General features: G+C 38.1%; 1 protein-coding gene across 1 annotated transcript in view; it reads right to left on the reverse strand.

Moving 5' to 3' along the window:
* Positions 1-26,267, reverse strand: part of PIEZO2 (piezo type mechanosensitive ion channel component 2) — a 280,908-nt gene that overhangs the window by 104,182 nt on the left and 150,459 nt on the right. The window contains exons 5-7 of the mRNA XM_065752657.1: positions 25,751-25,913; positions 12,543-12,753; positions 10,427-10,640 (exon numbers count right to left, since the gene is read on the reverse strand). Coding sequence (XP_065608729.1) covers positions 10,427-10,640; positions 12,543-12,753; positions 25,751-25,913 — 588 coding nt within the window. The remainder of the gene's footprint in view (positions 1-10,426; positions 10,641-12,542; positions 12,754-25,750; positions 25,914-26,267) is intronic.

Consider the following 26,267-nt stretch of genomic DNA (forward strand, 5'->3'; position numbering starts at 1 on the left):
TCATGCCAGTTAGCAACTAAGATCATTGGTTTTTCAAAGTGGGCTGGCAGAGCTACTGAAGGGACAGAAGCCAACAGTCTTACCCCAGAAAGTCTCACACAGGCAGAGCAGAGATGACAGTCTGCTCCCAGAACTCAGTCAGGGAGGGCAGCCCTCCAGCAGTCTTCTTGTCCTAAGTTTGGATGCTGGGAGGAGGATGGATTTATGCAACTAGTCCATTGCATGTAAGCTTTAGCTGAAATCACTCAGAAAAAGGAGACTGTGCTCTAGTGGGCCTGGTGAGCCACTCACACCTAGCAAGGCAGTGCTACCTGATCAGAACATGCATTCAACCCAGTACAATAAGCAACTATACAACCATGCAGCAGTCTGACAGCTGAAGAGATTTATCATCAACTCGAAAAATAATGTATGCGGAAGAACAGAAAAATTTTCTGAAGTATAGCTCCATACTCATTTTAACTTTGGGGTAATTTGGTCTTCAGTCTAAGAATCTAAGGACAGAGCCTGCACCCAACAGCTGTGTGCTTTATTCCAAGCTCTGACTACATAGAGGGGTTATGCAATTCATCTTAGTTTTTCACCTCTGAAATGGAAGAATACTCTTCGGTCACATAGAGACAGTCTGTTTGTGATGCATGAAGATGATAAAGATTTTCCAATTACTCAAATGGCAGTGAAACAGACTGAAAGGAAAGCAAGAGTGATTGAGACCCAAATTAAGAGATTCTGCAGTAGAAAATAGGAGCAAAGAAGGTATTCATTTCTATAGCAAAGAATAGATTAGGGCAGAAGTGGGAATTCTCATTCTTGATTTTTTTTTTTTTTATATGGAAAAACAGACTAGAATATAGCTTGATATAGGAAAGAAGATAAAGGGATAATAAACAACATAGCATGGGGAAATGCCTAATTAATTGATTTCACAGCCCAAACTGTGTAATTGCCATTTTAAGATCAGCTGTAGACTGCACCTCACTGGTTGAGTTTTATCTGTAAGTTACCACCTTTAGCTAAATGAATATGAGAGAGATGAAGTGCATCCTCTCTGTATGCAGACAGTCACTGACTCCCCGGCGTGTGCTCAGCTGAGATCAGTCAGGACTACTTTTAGCACTACCTCTGAGAAATGTGGAGTGATTCATTTGCTAATGTTTATTTGTTGAGTTGAAAACACAAAGAGATATGTAAGTACTAAATATTTATCATCATAATTCCAAGGCATGCCAGGGCATGAAAATAAAGGCTGGCAAGCAACAGTAAGGAGAGGCTTGTTATGCCAAGAGAAGTCAGCTGTCTATAAACCATACTTCCTAATGCTGTAAAGCAGTAACAATCTAAATTTGATACGAGGGGAGTTCAGATCTCTCTGGTATTCTTCTGTCCTTCTTTTAAGGCTCTTGCTCAGTGATCATAGTAGTCAGATCTGCGTTGCTTCAAAAAAAAAAAGACAACTAAAGGCTCACTTCTTCACAGGCATCACCTGCATGTCCTCACAGGGCAACCTGTGACAGGCAGGGAGCCTGTACTCAAATGGGAGTATGGAAATCATGAGTCGATGCATTACATATAGAGGATGATCTGGCTCTTGCTGACAATGAGCAGAGCTTCTTTCGGTGCCAAGCTGTGATGGGTGCAAGTCATGGGAGTGGATGCAAAAGCAGGAAGGCTCCGTTATGAGTGACTGCATACCCATTTCAGCCAAATAAAGAACCAACAGGCAAGTTTGTCATGGTACATGGACACTTATGAAATCTTTGACACCTCTTCCCATCCTTTTCACCTCAACATCCCAACAAATATCAAGAAATGGACAACTCAAAATGCTCTTACATTAACGCAAAGTTATATAAGGGCAGAAGACAGCAATAAGGTGGCAACTTGCCAGCATTATGTCATGCAATGGTGACTGGCTTTATGTTCTCAGTGTAAGCTCAGTTTCCAGGTACAGTATATGTGTTGTTGGGAATGCCAAGACCCCCCTCTCCCCACTAATGAAAACCATGTGTGATAAAAGAAAACCAGTCTCTCCAGTGTGCAGAAGGCAGTTGTTTTTAAGACTACATCACCTGGTTTACAAGTCTTGTTGTCTTTAAAAGGTGTTAGCATGTCTCTTATTTGCATCCCTTTTCTAGTGAAGGGGAAGACAGTTACCAGTCGCCAGTAGCACAACTCCAGCAACATCAGGAATGTACAGTGTGCAGTCCACAGGGCACAAGCACCCAGCCCAGCTCTTGGTGTGGCCACTCCTAGCAGTTGCTTTGCCCTACTGAGCAGCTTGTCAGGCCCCAGGCATGCACCCATCACTCAGCAACAGCCAAACCATCAGAGTGCTATTAATGTTGCCTGAGCTGAAACCAGGGCATGGGGAGGGCACAGGGCAGTGCCAACTCATGTTATGGCAAATAATTTTAAGCATTTTGATGCACTGACTGAACACAGTCCTGTGAACAGTGAAGAATACAGTCTTGCCTTCTTTGGATAAAGGAATTTGAGAATAGGTTTCAACATTGCCGAAGAAATCATCAGTGTCAGGGTGTATTTGCAACTTCATTTTCATCCAACATAAATACATTTTTCAAATGGAATGTATAGAGTTGCAGTCCGATATTTAACTCAAAGATCTTACCAGACTTATAAAAGAGAAATACCCCGCGCTTCACAGTCACACCTTATTCATATCATTGCTTTTGGCAGTACACATAGTTATGAGAAACTATTGTCAAAGATGAAGCTACAGAAGAGTAGAATTTCATAAAAAATATTTGATAAGCACCCTGAGAACTTGCTAAGAATTGCAGCCAACGCCATCAAACCAGTCTGATGTGTCAGTTTCACAAAAACTAAGGTCAGATATCCCACTAGTTTTATTGCTTTTTTTTAACTGTTTAAAATTATTTAAACTTAAAATAAATATTCTTACTTATATACATAAACTACGTAATACACTTTATGAGGGCTGCTCTGAAAGTAATGCCTTCTATTTTATTAACTTGGCCCATGGTGTCAGAGGTAAATATATTGGTGACTGAACCTTCCCTTCAATATGGTATCTTCCCTTCAAAATGGTACCCGACATGGAAATGAGTATGAAGCAAAGGTGTGGAATTGAATTCCTCAGTTCCTTCATGTGAAAAAATGGCACCCGTTAACATTCACCAATGCTTGCTGAACATTTATGGAGACCAAACAGTGGATGTGAGCACAGTGAGGTGGTGGGTGGTTCATTTTATTGGTGGCAACAGTGACAGCGGGTCACCTCTGCTGGTGCAGGTTTTGATGAGTGTGGAATGCAAGCTCCAATTTATCACTGGTGAAAATGCATAGCTAATGGTGGTAACTGTGTTGAAAAACAGCGTTTTGTAGCTAAGAATTTGTTCCACCAAGCAGACTGACTGCTCATTGGATCTGTTGTAATTTCTATGAGGCATTGCTTTCAGAGTGACCTACATATATGCGGCTCAAAACAACTCCTTTTCTCTCAGTGTCATCCAGGCAATCCAAAAAGTTCAATATGCTTGAGTAACATGAACAAAGACATGCCTGCTTCTACTGAGACTGGCTTTGGAGTCACCAAATTATGGAGAACAGCAGTGGCTATGGTGGGGATGGAGAGCCACTGTGCTGACTGACAGAGAAATTGCTGCTGCCTACCTACTAGTTCAGCTATTGCTGTTACCAGATAATTTCAAACATGATGATTTCAAACAAAAATTTGGCACAAACAGGAAATTGCTGATTTTAAGGATCTGCAGTACGCAGTGAAAAGAGATGGCTATTAATAACCAAGTGAAAACCAGCAAGGGATACAAATTCTCACTAATAATACTGGTCTTCCACCAAAATCTGAGCTAACCATTTTAAATATAACTCTGATATAAAGTGATTGCAGAGTATATATTTATTGCATACCAGCTGATAAGTGAATCCCCAGGGGATCCATCCGTATGAGCTCTAAAAGAGGTGGATTCATTTTGGATGAACTTCTGAATGTCCACATGATTGACACAAATCTGGAAATCTCACAAGAGCACGTCTGCAACATCTCCAAGTCTGTCCTGCTACAACAGACCGAGAACTCCATCAGTGCTTCTTCCTATTGGATTTGGTTATTCCAGATAGCGCTAACAGTATGGCCTGTTTGTTGAGGCAGAAGCTAGGGAAGCCATTCAGAGTTTCAAGCCTCACAGAGAATTTGCACAATCCATGAGCAAAGGGATAGAAATCTTGCAACTTCTGATGAAAAGAGACTAAGAGTAACATTTAACTTGATAAGATAAACACTGTATCTTATGTATAAGATAGGTCTTACAAACTGAAATTGTCACGAACTTTCACAGCTCTCTTCTCCAAAGATTTCGTGGGCTTGTTTTGAGTATTTCCATTCATCTTAATCCCACTGCATTGCTCTACTTTACTGTACTGAACAGTATTGACTATCCACTCATTGCTAACTGCCATTGCTTTCAGAAACAAAGTATGTGCTGTCATGCTGCCTGTGAACAAGGGCTTTTATATCTGACCTTTTCCTAATAAAATCTGGTAAGCTTCAATGAGATCTGACAAAAAAAAAAAAAAAAAAAAAAGAAAAAGAAAAAAGATCTTCTCAAAAACATGAAAATCTGAGGGTTTTTTTTTTTTTTTTGAAAAAGTACTGACCCTGTAGAGAGAAATGATGACACAAGTGCCTCTCGTGAATATACCCATCACACGAAATTAACGCTTGTGTGAAAGACTGCCTCAACTGTGGCAGTCTTTGAATCATTTTGGAAATCACATATAAAATAGTAGGCAGTTAATAAGAAGCAAATGTTCAGATGACAGAAAATTGTTCATTGTATAGTACTGAAATGTTTCCTAGCATAATACTGAGAAATTCACTTTGAGTGGTGTATGAAGTTCTGGGACAAAACATCCATTGTAGAATCATGCAATTCATAGCAGCATTTACAGTGGGCTATCTCCTAGTCTAGAAAGTGATTACAATAATAGCAATGATGCTTGCTGTCTTTTGTCAACAGGAGCCTGAACTTGTGTTTCTAAGCTTTTAACAGAATCATTCACTTACTTTGTAAAATAATTTAAAAAATAAAGATAAGGAAGCTGAAGATAAAGCAGTAAAAAAAAGACATAAACTAAAGTCTTCTGTATAAGTAGTCTAATAAATCTAATAGTCTCCTAAGCTGTGATGTACTATACAGCTAATATGAAGCTCAGCTGAGAAAGAATAATATAGCATTGCTTAATAATCACATCAATCACCTAAATTGTGTAAGGGAAATCCTGGCTCTCAAAGCCAAACCAATCATAATGACAAAAGTGGTGGCCAGTACAGCATGGTTCGGAGCATGTTCTGAAAGGGTAGATTATGCTTTTGCTGTCAGAGGAAGATGGAAACAGAGCAAGGGCATAAGCAGCGTCTTTGCATGGCACGTACTCAGAGGTCTCTGCTCTGGCAGCAAGTGTTGTAATGTCAGTGGTAAGTGGCTAGAAAATCTGGCAGAAGGCACAAAAGCCATCCCAGCCAAAGGACAGATGAATATAGGATATACAAATGAACTTCAAACACTCTATCTTACCAAATGTTGCCTCAAAACCAGTCAGAGACCAACTCCAAAAGTCACAGAAATTCATATGTGGGTACATACATTCTGCTGCTCCCAGGGAAACCACACTTGAAGCATGTGACAAACATAGTCTGCAGCAAGGGCTGACAGTGGAAGCAACTCAGGGGAAATGCTGTTGCCCAGATCTCAGTAACAACTGTGCTGCAAATGCAGCAAGAGATCAGTGCCTTACCCTGCAGTGATACAGACACTGCCAACAAGGGAATCGATCAGCATTATCATTCTACTTTTGCAATATCTTCTATCCAGCTGAAATTTTATTGGCACCTCTATCCTCTAATTTTGGAAACATAATTACAGCTGGGTATCCTGCTCATATCTGACAGCACCAGGAATGTTCTGAAACTGTGCGTAGGTCTTATACTCTGAATATCCAAGGCCTTTGGGCTACAGATTATGAATGGAGATAATAGCTTTTTGGAAGTTCAAGAGGAAAATTTTGGACTGGGCTTATCTCAGACAAATATAAAGAAAAGACCTGGGTATTCTGAATATCTTTCTGTAGGAACACTCTTCCCTCATCAGGAAAGTAAGTTTGTTAGTACTCATCATAACACCCATTTAAAAATCCTGTCCTTGTAGAGATTTATACACACCTTTAAGAAGAATATTTCCTGTTTAAGACAGCCTAAGATTTGCCTTCCCTACTCAGACTGCAGGGAAGGAAATAGCTGTTAATTCCAGATTAACTTAAAGAAGCTGTGAAATGATGTACCCCTGTCAAGTGGCTGGCATTCCCCGGACTCCCAGGTTTTCTTAATTCATGAGGGCGATTTCTTACTATAGATCAAGCCATTTTTGCTTAAACTACTTTGAACATTACTTGCCTGAAAATTACAAGCAATGTAAGACCTACATGTAAGACCAATGCAAGATCTGAAACTCTAAGACAGCACATAGGTTTTAGCTTAAATCTGATTGCGGGATTTTTAACCAAATATGTGTATAAGCAAAGTCTTGGAAGGAATGACTTGAGTAAGTCAAGATAAACTTTCATACCACTGCACTGATCCTATTTCTTCACATTGGCAAGACTTTATCATTGCCATAATTACATCCTTCTGCCAAAACAAACTGCAACAGGAAGAAAGGAGGCAGCAATCTGAAAAATGACACATATTACTGTGTATTTTTTTCATGCTGTGACACTGTGTACATAATTTCTGAAGTCATTTTAGCTATTTGACTTGTTTTTATTAAATCAGGTGAAAAGAATTTTATGGTAGAAGTACGATATTTTCAGAATTCTGTTTTAAATCGATACTTCTCACTGTTGTTTTCCCATTTCTGTAAATCACCAATTCTGTGATTGATAGTAGCAAGTCAACACAGAAGGTAACTATCTTAAATTAAGGTGAGAAAGAAGTGTGCTTATTTTATTTTTCAGAGATCAGATAATATTTAACCAGTGCTGACTTATGCAACTAGATAACTACAAACTGAAGGGCAGACTTGCTTTACTAGCACCAGTCCCCCTGAGCCGCTTTGGATGTCTGTTTCCTGGGCAGTCAGAACACTGCTTAGAATCATTGCTATTCTCATCTCCACCATGGGCTGGTTTGCAGAAGAAAAGCTGTCAACACTAGAGGAAGCTTCACATAAGCTCTAAACTAGTGTACCTAAGACAGTAGCTACACTTCATTTTTTCAGTATCCTACATATTTTCCAATCTAAGCAACCCAGTGCACAGCGAATGGCATTTAAGTGTGTGTTCACGCCATTTCTATATCCTCCACTGCAGAACCAGAAAGTCACAACAGTAATTTTGAAACTTCATAAAAGATCAATGTCTCCATGTTTGATAATAGCAATACAACAAATACACAGGGCCGTGATATCATAATATCCTACTGCAGGGTGGAGGTTATGGTATTTTGCTTTCAGAATCTCATAAGGTTTCAGGGCAAAACATGTAAGTTCACCAAACCAGACTAGAGGGAATATATTTCTCTGGGTTTATTTCAGACCATTCCTTTCAACAAAATTAATTTCCTCTGGCAGCACTGATCATTCACTTCTTACAGTTGCTGAGTTTTGAGTTGAGGTGTTCTTAAAAGGAAAGAGCTGCTCAAGCACAATTTAAACATAACATGACAAATAATAACTTGAGAATTTTCCAGCTTGTCTGGGTACAGTCTAACTTTATCATAGTCTGAAATCAGTCAGCGGAGTGGCAAGCTGTTAAATGCATTATTATAATAAGTGCATTATTATTTAGAGACAACACATCTTCATGCAAACCTAAAACAGCTTGCTGATTTCTTGTGAACTTGAGATCCTGAAAGCAGAAATACCAGTGTTAGCCTTTTGCTCTGAAGAGAGGAGAAATACCTACATGTGCCCTTGCATCTTAGGAGAGCTTAACCTGGGGGTTGAGCCCTCAAAACTTTCCAGAAAAATAATAGCCCTTCATCCTTATGTTTCCCAACTTCATTCTATCTGTAATGGCTCAAAAGTTAACAAATGCAACTACATGTACCTCTTCTACATTTCTGAATACAGTGAGTTTTCTCCAACTAAATAAGAAGAATTCATACAACTGAGAAAATATGAGAGCAGTCTTATCTTCTCCTTTTGCAAGAAGACATAAATAAAATATTCTGGTTTAGAACAGTAGACAAAATTCTGAGAATCAAATTCTTTTCTCAACATATAATTTACCCATTTAAGACATCTGCTAGTATTAACAGGATCTCTGCATATTTAGCTCTGTTTCAAACCAAGATGGCACAAAAAATATCAAGCCATCAATTTTTTTTCTGGATAAGAAACTGTAAAATATTTTTTCTGTACCAGACCAATACGTTACTCTCATTTTCTTCTACTCTAGCTGCTGCTTATATGCCAGTCCTACTCCAGTCATTAAAAGCTTTATCAGTGGCTTTATCATTAAAAGCTTTATCAGTCAAACAGTTCTCCCTAAAAGCATATCAAAGAAAATTCACAGAAAAATAGTGAGTGAGGAGAGAAAAATTACTGCACCTTCTGTTGAAGATGCTATCAGTGTTTTGTATCTTCAGATATGATTTCCCATGTCATTTAGAAGATAGTTCTTCATATCATATATGTAAAAGAGTTCAAAAGAGTATAATTTCAACAGAAAGTCTGAAAAGAGATGACATGATTTTTGCTTAAACAAAGCTTAGCAAGAACAGAAGTTCCAAAGCCCAATAACATGACTTTTTGAATCCAAACTCTGAAGGTGCTTTGTCTTTCTTCAGCAAGATAAAGATAATTTGCTTTCATTCATATTTTTAATGTCAAAAATTAGTGATTGAGCTGAAGTGGTATCTGAGCACTAAATGAAATTTAAACATAAATTGTGGAATTATGCTATTCACAAAAAATAAATTAATGAGGGAACTAAGCTTGAGACAAAATAAATGAAAAATTCAAGTTGATTAGAATTAATAATAAATATATTAAAATGATGAAATAGACTTTTACAACTTTTGTGTCCGAAGAACATTTCTTGTATTGTAACAGAAATGTTGTGAAACGTACTTCCTTATCACAATAAATTTTTTTTGCCGATTTTAACATCATGAGACAACATCCTCATACCTAAATAGATGATTTTTTTTGTTTATTTTATGAATACATGGAGAAAGCAATACAGAAGTTGTAGGGAAGTGAAGAGTATTTCAGTAAGTCAGAGCTAGAAATCACTCACACTCCTACATCGACCTCTAGGTGGCACAAAAGAACCTAAATGAAGTAAACCTTTTTCTGATTTTCCTGGTAATCCCATGCCCTCCAAAATCAGCTTTCTCAATCAGCAGTTCCAACATCACAGAACACACAACTATTAATCTGCACCAAATAAAACGTCAAAATAAGTATTAAAGCGCCAACTTCTGTGGCTAAGCAGCTCATTTTTTACTGCTTTTAATGAGGTACTTTGAGATACAAATTATTAATTGATTCACATCAGTACAGCTGATATCCCTTCCATTCAGCTTACAACAGTTACAAGGAGCAATGAACTTTTTAGAAAAAAAAGTTTTACATCAAGTTTAATGTAAGAACGGCACTAAATGGCACATAATTGCACTAAAAAAAAACCCACCCTGAAAACAGTTTGCAACCACAGTGCAGAAGAAAAACAAGAAAGCATAAAATACATCTGTTAAATCATCTTCTTTTAGCATACAGTATAAAAGCACATCAAGACATTAAAGGGGCACCAAAGTCACATCTATTCAGTATTTACTGCAGCAGTAACTAGAAATACTGTTTTTTGAGCTAAAAATGATGTGTCTGTTGATATGAAAATAAGATTGAAACGTTCTCTGTGACCACAGAGAATTTTTATATTCCCAGCCTAGTATTATGCACAACAGACGACGTACCACAACTACCCTGAGACTCTTCACACGAAGATAGCAGATCACTTGTGCATTTTGCCTCAGTTAAGACTACTTCATTAGACTTCAGAACATATCTTTCCCTTGAAGAAAAAAGTGCATGAATACAACTCCTTTGCATCAATGCTGACGCTGGTTTTCTTTTATCTCCTGGCTTAGCCAAATCCTCACTCACATCTGAGGATCACTGATAAAAACAAAATTCACCTCCCCCTTTTAACAGACCCCAGTTCCCCGTACTCAACATCCTAGACAGGGCTGCCACTGCTCTACCAATCCAGCCCATTGTGCTTCTGCTATTCAAAGTCCAAACAAGATTTTTTCCAAACTCATGCACAGAAACAGTCAAAGCAAAGGTTGTCTGCTCCAGCATGTGATAACAGAGCATTGCATCAGATGGCCACAATTACATGAGAAAGGAATTTCTCTTACCTGGCATAGAAGTCTTTTGGTGGAACAACCTCCTGGAAGAACTGCAGCTGGTACAGATAAAGCCCAATCAAGTGCCCTGCACTGAATATAGCCATTAATACACACAGACAGCTGAATATCAGCGGATCAAATGCTTGGCAACAGGACCACCATGTGCACAGGCCCAAAAATACAAAGAAATATACAGCTGAGGTCAAGGATGGCACCATCATACCTGCAAAAACAAAAATGTGGAGAGTTGGGAAAATGTGGGAAATAACATCATTTGGTTAAAGTAAATGTGCATTTAACAACTTAATCTATCTTTATGCTAACTCCTACAGTTAGCTCTTAGGACTGCTATTAGTTGGGAGACCAGAGGAAAAGGATCCTCTTTTTTTTTTTTTTTGCTTGATTCACTTATTGTGTACCCTACCACCTGGGAAGCAACCACTCTTCTCTTACATTTGTAAAGATATTTCACAAAACATGGAGAAAGCCTGAAATGTGGCTGCAAGGATAGTAAATAGATGATGCACTACCCCATTGAATTTCAAAATGAATTTCAAGTACAATAAATGGTGAGAAGTCTTGTCAGGTAAAACGTGATATTTTGAATGAATAAAAAAAATAAACAACTTGGTGCATGTAGCAATAAATATACATCTCCACCTTTCACAGAACAGGCTTCTTGCAGGGCAGAATGGGAGAGAGATTGGCTCAGAAGACAAGGGGCTTCACTCTAGATTTTAATGGCAGAAATTCTCAAAAGCTAGAGTGGTCACATCCACATGCTGCTAGACAACATATACATATCATAAGGACCCTCATTTATGGAAATGTTGCCTGAATTTCAATATTACATCCTTTTACATCACAGAGTGCTTGCCTCTGATCCAGTGCTGGCTTCTCCATAGGTTTACAGATTTAAACGTGTGGCAGGACCACAGGGATCATTTATTCTGACTGCCTCTGTAATGCAGGATATAAAACTTCACCCACTAATTTCTGTCTTGAGCCTCTGACTGCTTCTTTTCTTCCAAGAGATACTCTGTCTTTATTTAATCACCTTAGGAGAAGGAGAATATGCTTTATCTATAAATAAGTTGTATATATGACCAATTACTCCAGCTGTGAAAAATTCAAAATTTATTTCTGGTCTCAAATTTCCCAAGTTTACCACTTAGCTACTGGATCACTTCGTAAGTTCTGCTGGATGAGATGTCTGCTATTAAACTTCTGGTCTCTCTCTGGAATATCTTCGGAATATAGGCTTCCAGGACCTTAGGTCTTTTTTTTAACTCTCCTCTGGACACCTCCCAGTCCCCAGCAACTTGGGCTGCTGAGTAATTCCAGTTTTGAAATAATACAGACAAGCTGCCCAGTCCCACTAGAAGTCTATCAAGAGTCACACCTTACGTGTCCTTGTCATCCAATACCAAACTTTTTTCTGTACTTTCCATACTTCATATTCCGCACTTCTATGGTGGGTGTACACTTAGACTTCATGTGATAACTCTGTTCAAACATCTGCATAGGCTGATAAATACTAACTTACAACTGCAGGAACCAATTTTAAATTCATGTGTTACAGTCTTCAGTAATTTCTTGTACTTCCATTCCCTCAGTAACTGAGTACATATTACTAAATCAAACGTCATATAAAATTTTATATTTATTAAGGAAGTCTATGCTTACCAGCCAATATTAAAATCATATCAAAAGCCACTGTGAAGTCTGTTTATCTCCTTTGTTATAAATTGCATGGTTGTCCTATTCATCTTTTCTATTTTTTTAAAGGCAATGTGATCATCCACTTTTACACATGGAATAGACAGTACCGAATCTATAAATTTATGTAATAGTCAGTTATAGTATACGACTGATCATCATTTGGCTAGAATAAAAACTGTAAAAGTCATATATGGAATGATAGGACAACACAGTCGTACAAAAAAATTAAGCAATTCAGTATATTCCAACGTCTGCCAAAAAGTTAATTTAAATAAAATCAGCAGCAGTTTCTTTTCCCTTCAAAATTTCCATTGTTATTCCCGCAGGCGCCGAAGTGCTGAAAACTCATTTCTTAAATGCATAATCCAATGGGCTCCAGAGGAAATTTTTCAAAAGCACCAACCTGCTGAACCAAGTAAAATTGTAACAACAACTTTTCCAGTGGTGATTATCATGTTGCCAATAAACTCTCTCAGTCTGGATGCTAGGGAGGCAATTCTACGCAGCAGTTTTAATTTCATCGTTTCCTCAAATTCTGCTTCACCACAGTCTTCATCATCCAGGTCTTCTTCATACATCAAAGCATCGTCTGGCTCTAACTTTTCTCTTACAGCCTAAAGGAGGAGGATTAAAAAAAAAAAAGAAAATGGAAGATAGAGAAAGTGATTTTGAAATTTTAAAATGCAGATATAATATTTAACAATGAAGCCATCATAATTTTCAACAAGGAAGTTCTCCACAGAACAAGAGAGTTATGGAAGTTGTACTAAAGCTAGAGTTGTGCATCGATGGCTTTCAAGAGAAAAGGACGTCATTGCTGAGAAAGACTTCAGTACTTCTAACATACATAAAATAAGCCACAAATTCTACACGAAATTTTATTTGGTTGGCAGAGCATTCTGTCCATCTTGTGATATATAATCTCAAATTTCTCACTGGCTCAATGTCTTTGAGTATAAGGTCCATCCAATAAACAAAAATACCTTCCTGGTTGAAGCTCCTCAGCTAATGTCAACAGCTTACGGGCTGGTTTGGCCCGATTCCATGACAAAAGTCATAAAACCACGACAGCTAACTCCATCTTTCAACCTATTCTCAGTGATCAGAGGCAGAGCAACAAGGGCTGAGATAAATGGGCAGACAGCTCATGAGAAAGAAAAAACTACATAAAGCAGAGACTTGGAAAGAATCAGAAATGATGAGGTTGGTGAAATATAGAAGAACAGGACAAAAAGTCCATGAGAGAGAAGTAGCGAAAGCTTAAGTAATCTACAAAAATTTAGAAAATGAAACAAGTGGCTTAGAACTGCACAACAGAAAAAGGAAAAGAAAGAAATGGGAAAAGGTCCTTCATACTTGAACAGTTTGTTAGGGTTTGGCAGTGGCCTTCACCATCAAGCCTCCATCGTATCTTGGAGACCAGAAGACAAACTGAGCTATTTAGTGATGCAGAATAAATCATCAACTCACTATGAGAATCACCAGGATTAGAAGGAGGCCCACCTAGAGAAACCATTTATGGAAAAGTTAGTCATTACAGACACAAAGGGGCATACATATACATATTAGAATGCAGTAGTTTAGAGCCAGATTCTCACTCTGTGTAATATAGCATAGCTTCTTTGGCACTAATCTGAATTTACATTAGGTAATGTTTTGGCCAAGCAGTATTTCTATGTAAAATTGAGAGACTATTGATATTTTTCATAAGAATATCAATTTTATATTTGTTAGTAACTTCTGGCAGCAAAAAAACCCACATTGACAGATAAGATTGCAGCAGGAATGGCTGAGCTTTCAGTCTGCTTAATTCAATGAAATTCTCCAGTACCATTTTGTTATTAGATTCTCGAAGGGTAAAAAAATTCGGACCAGCTCCCTTGTTTCACCTCTAAGCTCAGTGCCAACTTTCTCCTCCTGCTTTTCTGCTTTGGAGTATTAACAATGTTGTGATTGCCCAGAAAAAGCTCACACACTCTCAAGAGTATCTATTTTACAGTTGATTAAATATGTATTAAATACAATAGGGCTGATAGAGGAAATGTACATTTGTTTTGGACATATCCAGCTATTTCACTAACTATATCCACTATAAAGGAAGTAAGGTAACATTTAATCACTTTGTTATTGTCATCATTCACTCCCAGAGCTCTTCACATGCAAATTATTAGATCTTGATGCAGAACAATGGAGAGGAGAAGGCAGCCCAAACAGGCAGTTGTCGCATTTTGGGCCATTCAGCACAAACAAGTTTTATATCCATTCACTGTTTCAGTTTATATCTGAACTCCTATCACAACATGAGCTAAGTACAGAGACTGCTGACAGTAATTTTGATGATACATTATGCTCTTACTTCTAGTAAAACTGTTTTAGTGAGAAAGCCATACAAAGGGCAAAAGTAATGATCACTTCTGCTTGAGCTGTAATTACCAGATTAACCTGCTCCTAATCTAGTCCTCTCTCTGGGCTCAGTCATACTAAACCTGAACTGGCTCTGGCATTCTGTTCCTTCAGTTTAATATGACCAGTCAACAGTGAGGTCTTCAACAGTATTTACACCTCAAACCAAAGAGAGTTTAGAAGATACAAAATACAACATTCCTAATATACACGAGCCTGTGGACCAGTGTGAAGGAGAGTCTTGTTTCTGCAGCTAGTGCTTTCAATTTCCTAAAGACAGCAGGCATTAAAATGTGCAATTACTTTAAAAATTCACTTCAAAATAAATAAGATATTCCAAGGCAGACTGTGAGGACAAATATCTGTATGAATATCACACACTTATACTGCAAATCACACATTTACTATAGCTTAAGTGAGTTGGAACTTTACCCATGTAAGAACAAGACTTAAAAGTCTGAAGAGTGACAAGAGAGAAATAAAAATATTAGGAAGAAAATAGAAAAGTTCTCAAGGGAAAAGTAATACAATTAAAATACATCTCTCAGTTCCCGATCTGCACACTTTTATGAATGATACCTCAGTTCTCTGCCTTATTCTGTTTCCCAGTGGTGTCACTCATGTCCCAGTCAATGATTATTTCAGTGAAAAGACTCTGAGAGTTAAGCAACTATAGGTTTGACATTTTGTATACAAATATATCTGTTTGTACTTTGGTATCCAAGGTGAAGTGAAGTAGTTGAAAGGCCATGTTCCTTTCCTGAAGTAGCTGAAAGGCCACGTTCCAGTGTATATAGCAAAAAGACAAACTTTGAGTTCTCCCACTCTCATGGATCCACCTCCAACCAATTAGGTTACCTAGGACGGCTTTCCAGTTTTTCATGCTGAGCACTTCGACTTGCCAAAGGCACGCAAACAGTGAACAGTTCTCACATTCAGCATGGTGATAATGTGCATGTTGTTTTAACACTTTCTGATGATTAAACAGCCATGCAAGTACACGCTCATCACAGAACACCATTCCTCCAGTCAGATGATTTTGTAAAGCTCTTTTTACTACATAGATTAGTCCAAAGCTACAAACCCATGCTACATAGGCTACAGTTAGAAAAATACTTTTACTTCCATAATAAATTACTTATTATGTAATTACAGGATCCCTGTGGATGCTGATTAAATCAAATAAACTTCTCCATTCAAGGAATATAGAGCGTTTGTGAAGTCATAAACATGTGTTTCCATGACCTTTGCTCTGCAGAGCAGGGCCCCAGGACTTTTTATAAACAGACTAAATGCAGTTTAGGTTTTTCAGCAATCTCATGGAAATCCCAGGAGTATTTATTGTAAAACATTTTTTTTAAACTGCAAAATTGAGAGAGAGTATAGGCAAGGAAACAGTACTGTCTCTGTGGCAGCTACGGCAGCTACTATTGTGGCCAGGGCCAGAATGTCCATTAGCTACTTTGGGGGTTGGTTTATTAACATCTAACTTTTACATGTTTCATCTGTTACAGTATAAACACTGCTGCACAAATATATCCTCTGGTCCCAGAGATAGATTTACTAACAGGAAGCTCTAACTCCAACCAAAAGCCCATTCTTGCTTCACAATTTTCCTTGCTTTGCACCCATGCTTACTGCTATTGTGTCTGTGAACACAAATTTGCTTTTTTATTGACTTTTCAATTCTACAAAGGAAATTAATGCAATACTTCAAAAATCTAAACAACAAGAACAACAAAATTTAACTAACCAGCCCTATTACAACTAGGGATACATGAGTCTGTTCCCAATGGATGCAAATCCTATGCCTGTGAATGTACTTCATTATCCCTCTAAAGTACGTGCTGCTGAGCTCACAAGTGTAAGTTCTCATGAGGGTTCAGGTGCTTCCTCCTTCCCGTTGGCTGATAAATGCTGTACAAATAGCTTCTTTTGCAGTGTTCTGACATTTCCTCCCAGCCAGTACCAGGAAACTAACATAGAGGAGCAAGTACATGAAAAATAAAACTGAGAAAAACATACAGTGAGATGAATTTTGCCAACTTTTTATAAGGTGTTGCTTCTAGAACTTTTAATGGAGGTTAAATGGATCCTGCTACATCAGCACCATTTATCTGCAGATTATGTGAGAATTTTAAAAAAAGTTATAGAGAGACGATGTGATAAGCCTCATTACCCAAGTCAGTGGTGAGATGACACTGTTCGCCAGGTGGAATACATGTGGCAGAAGTGCAAACTGCATTGTGCATTATGTCTATTTATTTATTCAAGATTTTTACTTTTTTGATGTTAAACCACATCAAGCAGTGACACCTGAGATGTCAAAAAAAAAACCAACAAACAAGCAGCACAGCATCCCTGGTGCTGGCACTGCCTTGCTCCCAAAGCAACTTGACTGTCCACTGTTCGCACTCCGCACAGCGCCTCTGTGAAGGAAAGTTTGAAAAAGCCTCTGGAAGAGCAGAAAGCCACTGACGTAAGCACACTCATGTTGCCCCTTAATTGCCATTAGGGTTGCAGAGTTTGTCCTGACCAGGAGCTATTGCCTGGAGCCTGCACCTTTCCTGGGCCCCTTTCATAGCAGCCTTGCCTTATAACTGTTTTGTAACCTCTGACTAGAGAAAGCTGGTGTGCTCAGTAGAGATGGACCATATCAGAACATGGCTGAGTTCCTACTTTCAGGCATACTTAAAAAGCCTTTTTTCCTTTCTTTCTATTTTTTTTTAACTAAAATCTCCTTATTTTTAGAAATTAGATAGTTACAGGAGTAGGAGGAATTCATCACAAACCTACTATTAGGAGCAGTATCTCTAAATATACCTTGAAAATGCATACAGCAAAATTAACCAGAGTAACATAATATTCTCTAGACAGATCCATCTGTGAGTATAAAAGCAAGAAGAGAAATTTAAGTGCTATTTGTTTTACCATCAAGGAACTGAAAACCCTTAATGGGACATAAATGATTGCAGGTTTAACCTTCAGTCAATACTAAACCACACTAACATATTCATTTATTGCATTTCCAATTTTTCAAGGAAGTGGAGAACTCCATAATTCTTATGAAATGTCCAGCATATGAGAAGCAGTGTCCGTCTGCTTTCTCAACCACAGAAACTTACATACTGTCAATTCCTGTGTCATTCAACTTGAGCTGTATGGAAACAGAGCTGCATAGCAAGAGCATCTTCTTCAGGATCAGCTTGCGTGAGATACTTGTGGTGCTCAAAGATAACTCAGATGGGTCTACAGAACCTTTCTCCACACAACCTGAGAGGAGGTATGGCTGCAGATTACAAGCCCAGAGTGCAGTAGAAACTCACTCTCTGGACTCAGCTGTGTACACTCACAGTCAGTTCTGCACTCAGTAACTTCAGAGAAAAAACATGTTAAATCAGCAGAGCTAATCGAATGTGTGACAATTGCAATAAGTAATTTTGTAGGTGTAAGGTGAAGAAGAATGAGGCCTTCTGAAGTCTGAATAACATTCTAAAACAGATATTATAACGAGGAGAGAAGTCCTAAATCAACTTCAAATTCTATAATCTTAATGAATTTTATCTCTGACTGGTCTAAAGCATTTTAAATCTTTGGTTAAATGCCTACATAATACCATATAAAATTGGAAAGGTTGCACCATGAAAAATGACTTTCGATACATCTGCAGGTTTTGATAGAAATGAACTGTGTGCAATTTCAGAGTAAAATTTCCTGTAGGAAAGAGCCATTTGTTACACACAAAAAAAAAAGGTATACACTGGAAGCATTTAGGGACAAAGGTATTTAGAGATTCAGAGGAAATGAAAAAAAAATAAAATAAAAAAATAAAGAAAAGCACAGTTCTGAAGCAGGATAACAGGAAGTCAAAATCATTAAATACTGTATACAATAGATATTGTACTGAGAAGGCCAAAGATTATTTCACTTCCAGCATACCTACTGCACCTGAGCAAACATCAAGTGATTTCAGCACAAGACTCACTTAGTGAATATGGAAATGGAGTTTCACATTTCAACTTCAAAAAGCCGTCAGACATATAAGCCAAATGCAAAAGAGAGAGGAACTCACAGGCAGAGTTTGGTGGTTTGGCCTGAGATGATTAAACATGGTTTTTAGTGAAAAGGAAATAGGAAGGCTTGGGTTGTGACTACAAGGCACAATTCAGTATGAACTCTAAATGAGTATGAGCTAGTGCAGATATGTGAAGCTGTATAGCACCCATATGGAGTAATTTCTGGATGAAGAAATGCACACATTGTACCATTATCCATCATGTTGAGAAGTACGATAAATAGCCTAACTGGAGTGCCATGATTATTGCAGTAGTGCCTCAGCTCGTACTTTTTCAGTACTGCCCTACAGAGTCACAGATTACTGGGATGAATTGGAGAGTGGAATATGTAATCTATAGAAAGGTCCAAAATTGCTCGACTTCTTTCATCTTGTAAAACAAGCATCAATAATATATATTTTTTTCTCTCAAATATCAAGGAAATAATTGCTAGGGAAGAATTGATACTGAATCAAAAGAGCACAAAAACTAAATAATATAATGCAGACAGGAATACATGTACAACCTAAACTAGAGGGTTTCTAACCATGAGGAAAAAAAAAAGCAAACAAAAAAGAAAACAAATGACAAAAAATAAATTAAACACAAACAAACAAACACAAAAAAAAACCCACAGTTTCAGAACAGGGCCTAGTCAGGAGCAAAGAGATGAAGAAAAACAGTCCTGTTTTCAAGACAGTGTATCCTATCTTCCTGAGGGAATTACATATACAACTGCCTGAAAAAGTAGGAGAGTGATCAGATCTGATTTTGTGATTCATCTCTTAAGCTGATAAAGGATATAATACTCTAATATTTTGCTCTACTGGTTAACCATACTGTATCTCAAAACCAGGAACTGACGTCTGTCAGAAGAACAAACCAATAAGACCAATGCAGAGCTGTCACAAGACAGATTTCATTACACATCTGTCCTGTTTCTAACCAAACCAGGGTAGGTGCATGCTGAAGTTTCATGCTAAACAGGCTCACAGCATTTGGTAATACATAATGTATTGCACTATGTAACATTATCTAGCTGAGGCACTGTTGTAGTGTAATTGCGTATTTGTGTTAAGACTTATCCAAATATATGTGCATCAAATAAAGAAGCTAATGTAACTTGTAAACTTCTGACCCCAGTTAAGACAAGATGCATTAGAATTGTTACTTAGGGAGGCAGGATAAGGTCTGGCAAACTTCACTACTACAAACACTGCTGGCAAAGAGATAAGGATACTCTCCTTAAACCACATAAATAAGGTGTTACATCTTACTCTCACCATATCCAAAGCACACGAGGAATAACTGGGTATGGACAAGTTGTTCAGAGGTCAAAATCAAAGAAGTATTTAGAATCAATTAGAAAAAGTGAACAAACATCATGCTAAATAAACATGCTGAAGGGAAAAAAGTAAAATAAAAGGTGAGGTAAACGTGACGTGAGAACACAAAAGAGGTGTCTTCAGGAAGCTTAAAGAAACCAAGATATTCATTACCTCCCTCTGTTTCCCTCTTTTACCACCTGTAGCATCTTGATATGCTTATTTACCATCTCTTAAGGAAAGCAGACAGTGAAGAAGCCTAAATAGCACGGGGGAATATGTCTACAGAAGTCAGAGCCAGATGGTCAAGCCAGGTGAAAATTTGATACCGTTAGGATAATATTAGATGAAGATAAACATAAACACAAAGCAATAATCTAAGGAAAACTAACCTCATCCCAGGAAAACAGGACAGTCATCTAGACAGGGTCATGAGCACCACTGTAAATAGTTCAAAGGAGACCTGTAAGTGTTACCAACTACAAGGAATGCAAAAAATCATCTTTCTCAGAGTGTGCCTTAGTCTGAATTAGTTCTGCTCATTACACAGGATGTCCAAGTAGATGATGCACTATTAGATTCATCCTACCCAACATCTTCAGAATCTCAGAAGGAATGTAATCATACCATCATTTAGATCATTTATCTGAAATGCTGAGGCATTGCTATCCCCTGTAGCTCAAGAGGATGTCACAGAACATTAGTCATTTCAGATAAAAATATTGAAAAAAAACCAAAAAACAAGGACTGCTTACCTTTTAAAGGATAAATATGTAAGATAATAAATAATTTGATTTCCCTTATAATATCTCGTGCTGTTTTATAATATGTAATACAAGAGACCTGCCATAAAATTGAAAGGTGTTAAATTTAAAATAAAATCAGAGAGCAGTTATTAAGCTGTGGAAGTCCTTGCTCCATGATGCTACTGAAGCCAAGAAATTAATGAGGTATTAAAAGTGACTGGATAATTATATGTTTAACAAGACTATACAGAGTAGCTATAATTAACAACAACATTTTTGGAAGGGATATGAAACCATATGTTTTAGGATTAAAGCCAGTCTCTCACTAGGAGAGATCAAGATAAATAGCAATATTGGAGATGGGGAAAGAGTTATCGCTTACTTCCTTACTGTGGTAATACACAAGGTACCAGCCACTTACAGGATGAGGGTACTGGTCTAAAAGGGCAGTTTCTAGACTAAGAACACCTTAGACAAAGCATGGAAGGTATATAACTCTGAGCTTGTCTAAACTGTCCTGTATATGTTGCATTTGCACTTGGAGACTTGAATCAAGAGAGCTCTAAATGGATGACCTGCCTGATGTAGGTGCATGACAAATAGTACCAGACCCTCAGCCTAATGATTAGAAAGGTAAAGTTAAGAAACTGAGCATTATTACCATTCCTATTTGTTAAGACACAGAAGCTGAAAGACAGATGAAGTAAGAAGCTTTAGAGCACAAAACAAGTATGTGGCCAGAGTGAGAACCATTTAATTTCATTCCAAGCCAAGTTCTCCTCAGATTCTTCCCAAATATTAGTTTATTTTAAAACAGTTTCCTCTTACTTTTTCTTTCTTCCCATTTTGAGAAACTAATCTCTGTTTTCCACAGCGAAGAGTAAGGGTGGAGGCTGTGGGATCAAGCTTGCCCCACACTGTAGAACAAAGCAGAGATCCCAAGGTCCCTTCATTTTTCTGAAGAGCACCAATGAGAAATAAGCCCGAATAAACAAGGCAGCAAGTGCCTTAGAGGAAGCTGCGCTAAAGACTGCAACTGTTTATTTCGCTTAACATCAACACCTCTTGTAAAGATGAAGTTACACAATCTCACAAGGATATTTTTACCCTGTCACTTACAATATCAGGCAACAGCCTCAAGAAAAAGCTACTTCCTTTCTAATACCTATCAGACTGATATACCGCATCTGCATTTTGGCATTTAAACCACCATCTGCATCAAATCAAAAATGTCATACTTTCAGCGGCAGCTGGGAGTTAACTGCTCTCTCGTTTTCTTCCACCTTTTACACCTTGTGACTGGCATTGTGCTTTTCAGCATTTGCAATCTGGGCCTTTCTCCAGCTGAATTCACCTGCTTTAAATTTTCTGAGCCCTAATAAAAAAGGCCTGCAGACACGTTTGCTCCAAGTGTGCAACCATTTAGGGGTGGTAATGAGTTGGACTGCAGCCTGGTATCTGGCAGACCTTCCTACTTCATGACTCACTGTTAATTAAAACCACACTCTTTGCTTATTCCTGGGATAGCATTACTTACAAATAATTGAGAGTCTCTTACTGCCTTCCAACCTCTTATCCCCAGTTCTGTTCTGTAGAATACACTTTTCTGGTGAAGATCTGTTTCCCTCACAGTTGGACACAGTGTAATGGAGAAGGACATCCATTTTTCAACGAATCCTTGTTGTCTTTAATTCAGATTCTGATGCTTCTTCTGATTTTGAGTTGCATCTTAATCCATGAGCAATCTGATCCACTGTGCTTTACAGATGGTTTCTGGATGCTACTGCTGCAGCTAAGTACAAAAACTGCTACTGAACTCCAGGCATTTTTTTCAGCATGCCCAGATAAAAAATTGAAATATGATGGATTCATATTCATGAGTAAAAAATTTCTTCTTAACATCTAACCTAAATCTTTCAGTTTAAAGCCATAATCCTTTGTCCTGTCACTATCAGGTTGTGAAAAAAGTCAGTAAGCTCCCTTCAAATACTGTAAGGCCACAATGAGGTCTCCCCAGAGCCTTCCCTTCTCCAAGAACTATTTCAATTCCCTCAGATTTTCTTCATAGAACAAACACTCCAGCCCTCTGATCATCTTTTTGGCTCTCTTCTGGACCCATTCCAACAGCTCTGCAGACCTCAGTCTTCAACACTATACTCCAGGTGGGCCCTCACAAGGACAGAGTAGAGGGGGACAGTCCACTCCTTCTCCCTGCTGGCCACCTCTCATTTGATGCAGCCCAGGATACAGTTGGCCTTCCAGGCTGTGAGAGCACCCTCCTAGGTCATGCCCATCAAGACTCCTATGGCCTTCTCCACATGGCTGCTCTCAAGCAGTTCTCCCAGTCTGTACTCATATCTGAAATTGTCTTGACCCACATGCAACACCTTGCACTTTGCCTAGTTAAACTTCATCTATGGATATGTTGAATCAGTTCAAATCAGCAGAGGTATTAACAAAATTGTGTACCATCGATTTCTGACAAGGGTTAAAAGGAAATCTCAGTATAGGCTCTTCGACTCTCTAATTAGCTATGGAGCTGTTCTAAAAACCCAGGACTACTTCCCTTAGCGGCACAGTACCAAGCTCAACACTTCTGAAGCGTTTATTTGTAGGGCACTTATTTCTTTAACTCATTTTGTATATTCTAATTCAATGGAGTTACAGTATCAGTACAGAGCCATGGCAAAACAAGTGTCAATTAGATAACGTTGAAGTCAAATAGCTGTTCACTTTGTTTTCCCTTTTTCAGTGGACTTTATCAAAGAGGAATTGAAAATTATCTCATAAAACCCACATGCTTTGGACTCATTTTAGACCATGCCAATATTTTTCCAAATTCAGACACTCAGCTGCATGCTCTGCATATGCATTAGGTTCCTTACAGTCTTGCCAATTCCGAGCAGATTCAGCTGCTTCTGCAGCCTCCTAACTAGCAGAAATGATTCCAGGATGTTATATGCAGACACCTACAAAGAGAAAGTTGAAGTTTGGAAAATATGTGTTTAATGTGTATTTAATTTTCCACTCTCCATTTTACTCCCATCTTTAAAGACAAGCAGGTTATTCCAATGTTAATCCATCATTTCAGCTGTGAAGATCAGAATTCTTCAAAACACTGGAGATCAGCTCACATGACAGTAAGCATTACACTTCAAAAACAAAGCAAAAAAAACCCATCAACTGTGGTAAAGTTTTTGGTGCCTCTATATCTAAACACAGCTGCAGTGTTCACTAAGTAATCTATTATACATATAGCCCACAGAACATAAATATTATTTCCTATGTTTTGATGTGAAGAAGTGAAATATATTTATGCAGATTTTCATTTGCCCAGTATCAGTGTTTCTTTGCTGTCAAAGTTTTCTCTTTTTCACCCCCACTCTTTGTGGATTATTCTGCCAACTTTAATTGTATCAGTGGAATGCCTTGAGGTAGCCATTGTCTATGACACATCCAATTTAAAGCTGCCCTCTGTTCTTTGTGATCACTGCTGGTTAGCTCAGTTTTTTTTTCTTGCATTCCAAGCAGATCTACTGAGCCCTGCTTGGCAGACAGCATCCCTTGTTTCCATGAGACTGAGCTCCCTTCTCCTACCCAGACTCTAGGCTCTGAACTAACCAAAAAGTTAATACTTAAACACTTTCATATAGATTGAGAGGAACCTCAGTATGTCCTTTTGTCTTTCTTCTGAGCTTCTGCTATTACACTGCTCTTATTTTATACATATGCAAACACATGTTTTAGACTCCTGTCTATCCAGGAGACCAAGGGCTTCAGAGAAGTTTGTCAGAGCCCACTTTGGTAAAATATAACTTTTTTATTAAAGATAGACTGAACACAAAACATAACAATTGGTCACTTTTCTTAATGTTTCTAGTTTCTCCCCTTGCAGATACAGCCCTAGATTCTAGCCTTGTGCTAAATCTGTTCTGCACAGCTCCAGCGATAAAGCAGATTTAAAGCAGATAAAACTGGCAGAATCTTGCGTATTCTGATCACACCGAGGCCAGTGTATCCTTCAACGTGTAGTTAAAGGGTGTTATCTTCACACAGCCCTCAGCTGCCTGGAGAACCCCTAAGAAATTACAAGCAACTTGATGTAGACACAGTCCTGGTACAGATCTTTCTTGTGCTAGAACTTCAACCAGCTTCTAGCAATACCACAAGCCAGACAACAGAATAACACACACAGATTTTTACCCCTCTACAGTGACTCCAGTGTGGGCAGGTGATCTCCTCAACGCTTTACCCACTTTCAAAATGCAATTTGTATTTGAAGTGAGCAATTTCCAACTTTCTGTCCGAAAACTGGAATTTTGAGGGTAAAGAAAAAAAACATTTCACCCATGTGTAAAACAAGGAAGAACACGAGACGCAAGGCACACTAGGCAGTCTGATAAAAAAAATGTTAAGACTGATACTGGGAATTTCTCTGTACCCTGGGCTAAATTCCCATTGCGGTTTTTTATATTATAAAATTGTTTCCCTCTATAAGTGGAACTTTCTGCATTCACGATCTTTACCATTCTTCCCACCAGTAAAATACACAGCAAACACATCAACAATTCCAGCTGTGTCATTCCCAAGAAATATCATCAAGCTTACTTGACTGTTTGCATAATCACTGTTTCAGATCATTCCCTCCCTGAACATAATGTGCCATCTCCTTTCTGCAAAGAATTATTTATGATAATCACTTAGATTCTGCTGTCCTTCAATACCAAGTTTGGAAAAATGTACTATCTAAAAAAACTGAGCAATATACATGGCAAAAATCCTTTGTATCCTATGTATATGAAGCTCTGGTTAAGAAACAAATGGTGGTCAGCAATTTTCAAAAGTTTCAAAACAATTTGAAAATTCAGTAGAAAATCTACCTCTTTTCATATTCTGCTTTGTTTTCTCGAGACAATAACCACAGTAGCTTTTCCATTTTAAAATCAAGTGTTTTGCTCCCTGAAAGAAAGTACACTTAGCATACTCCACGTTCATCAAACTAATTCAGAATACAACCTGAAAAGGAATGCCAAAGCTCACTGTTAGCTAGAAGCAGTACAAACAGAAGTGGGTATTTCATACCATTTCCTCATTTTCAAGTTGCGCGTTGCACTGCACTGCATCCTCGGTTATTGCCTTCTGAACCATGTTGCGGCAGAGAAGCCATATTGTCAGGCTTGCAATGAACATCCCGATGTCTGGTACAAATAGTCTGATCACATTGCCAGCATCTGCTCCTTTCACACTGTACGGGATGAAAAAAAAAAAAAAGAACAAAAAACATTTGTTACTTCTAAGGACATTTTCAATTGGAACAGAAAGTTAGCTCAGTGCAAAGAAAAACCAAAACCCAGTTGTAAGAAGGATTCAGAATACCAGGAATATGAGGAAGACCGAGAACTCTAGGCAGAGCTAGTTTTGCTCTCCAGAAGTAGCGTAAGTTATTATTCTCTGGCAGCTCACATCATCGTATTTTGCTGATACTTCATATTCTGATTAACCCCAGTCTAAATTGATTTTGCGCTGACCAACACATACAAGAAACATTTCAGGTACATTTCTAGGAGAACTATGTACGTAAATGACAATCTCTTTATAG

The sequence above is a fragment of the Cyrtonyx montezumae genome, unplaced genomic scaffold (assembly GCF_038088225.1).
Source record: "Cyrtonyx montezumae isolate F1298 unplaced genomic scaffold, pur_monq_1.0 scaffold_8, whole genome shotgun sequence".
NCBI classification, from domain to species: domain Eukaryota; kingdom Metazoa; phylum Chordata; class Aves; order Galliformes; family Odontophoridae; genus Cyrtonyx; species Cyrtonyx montezumae.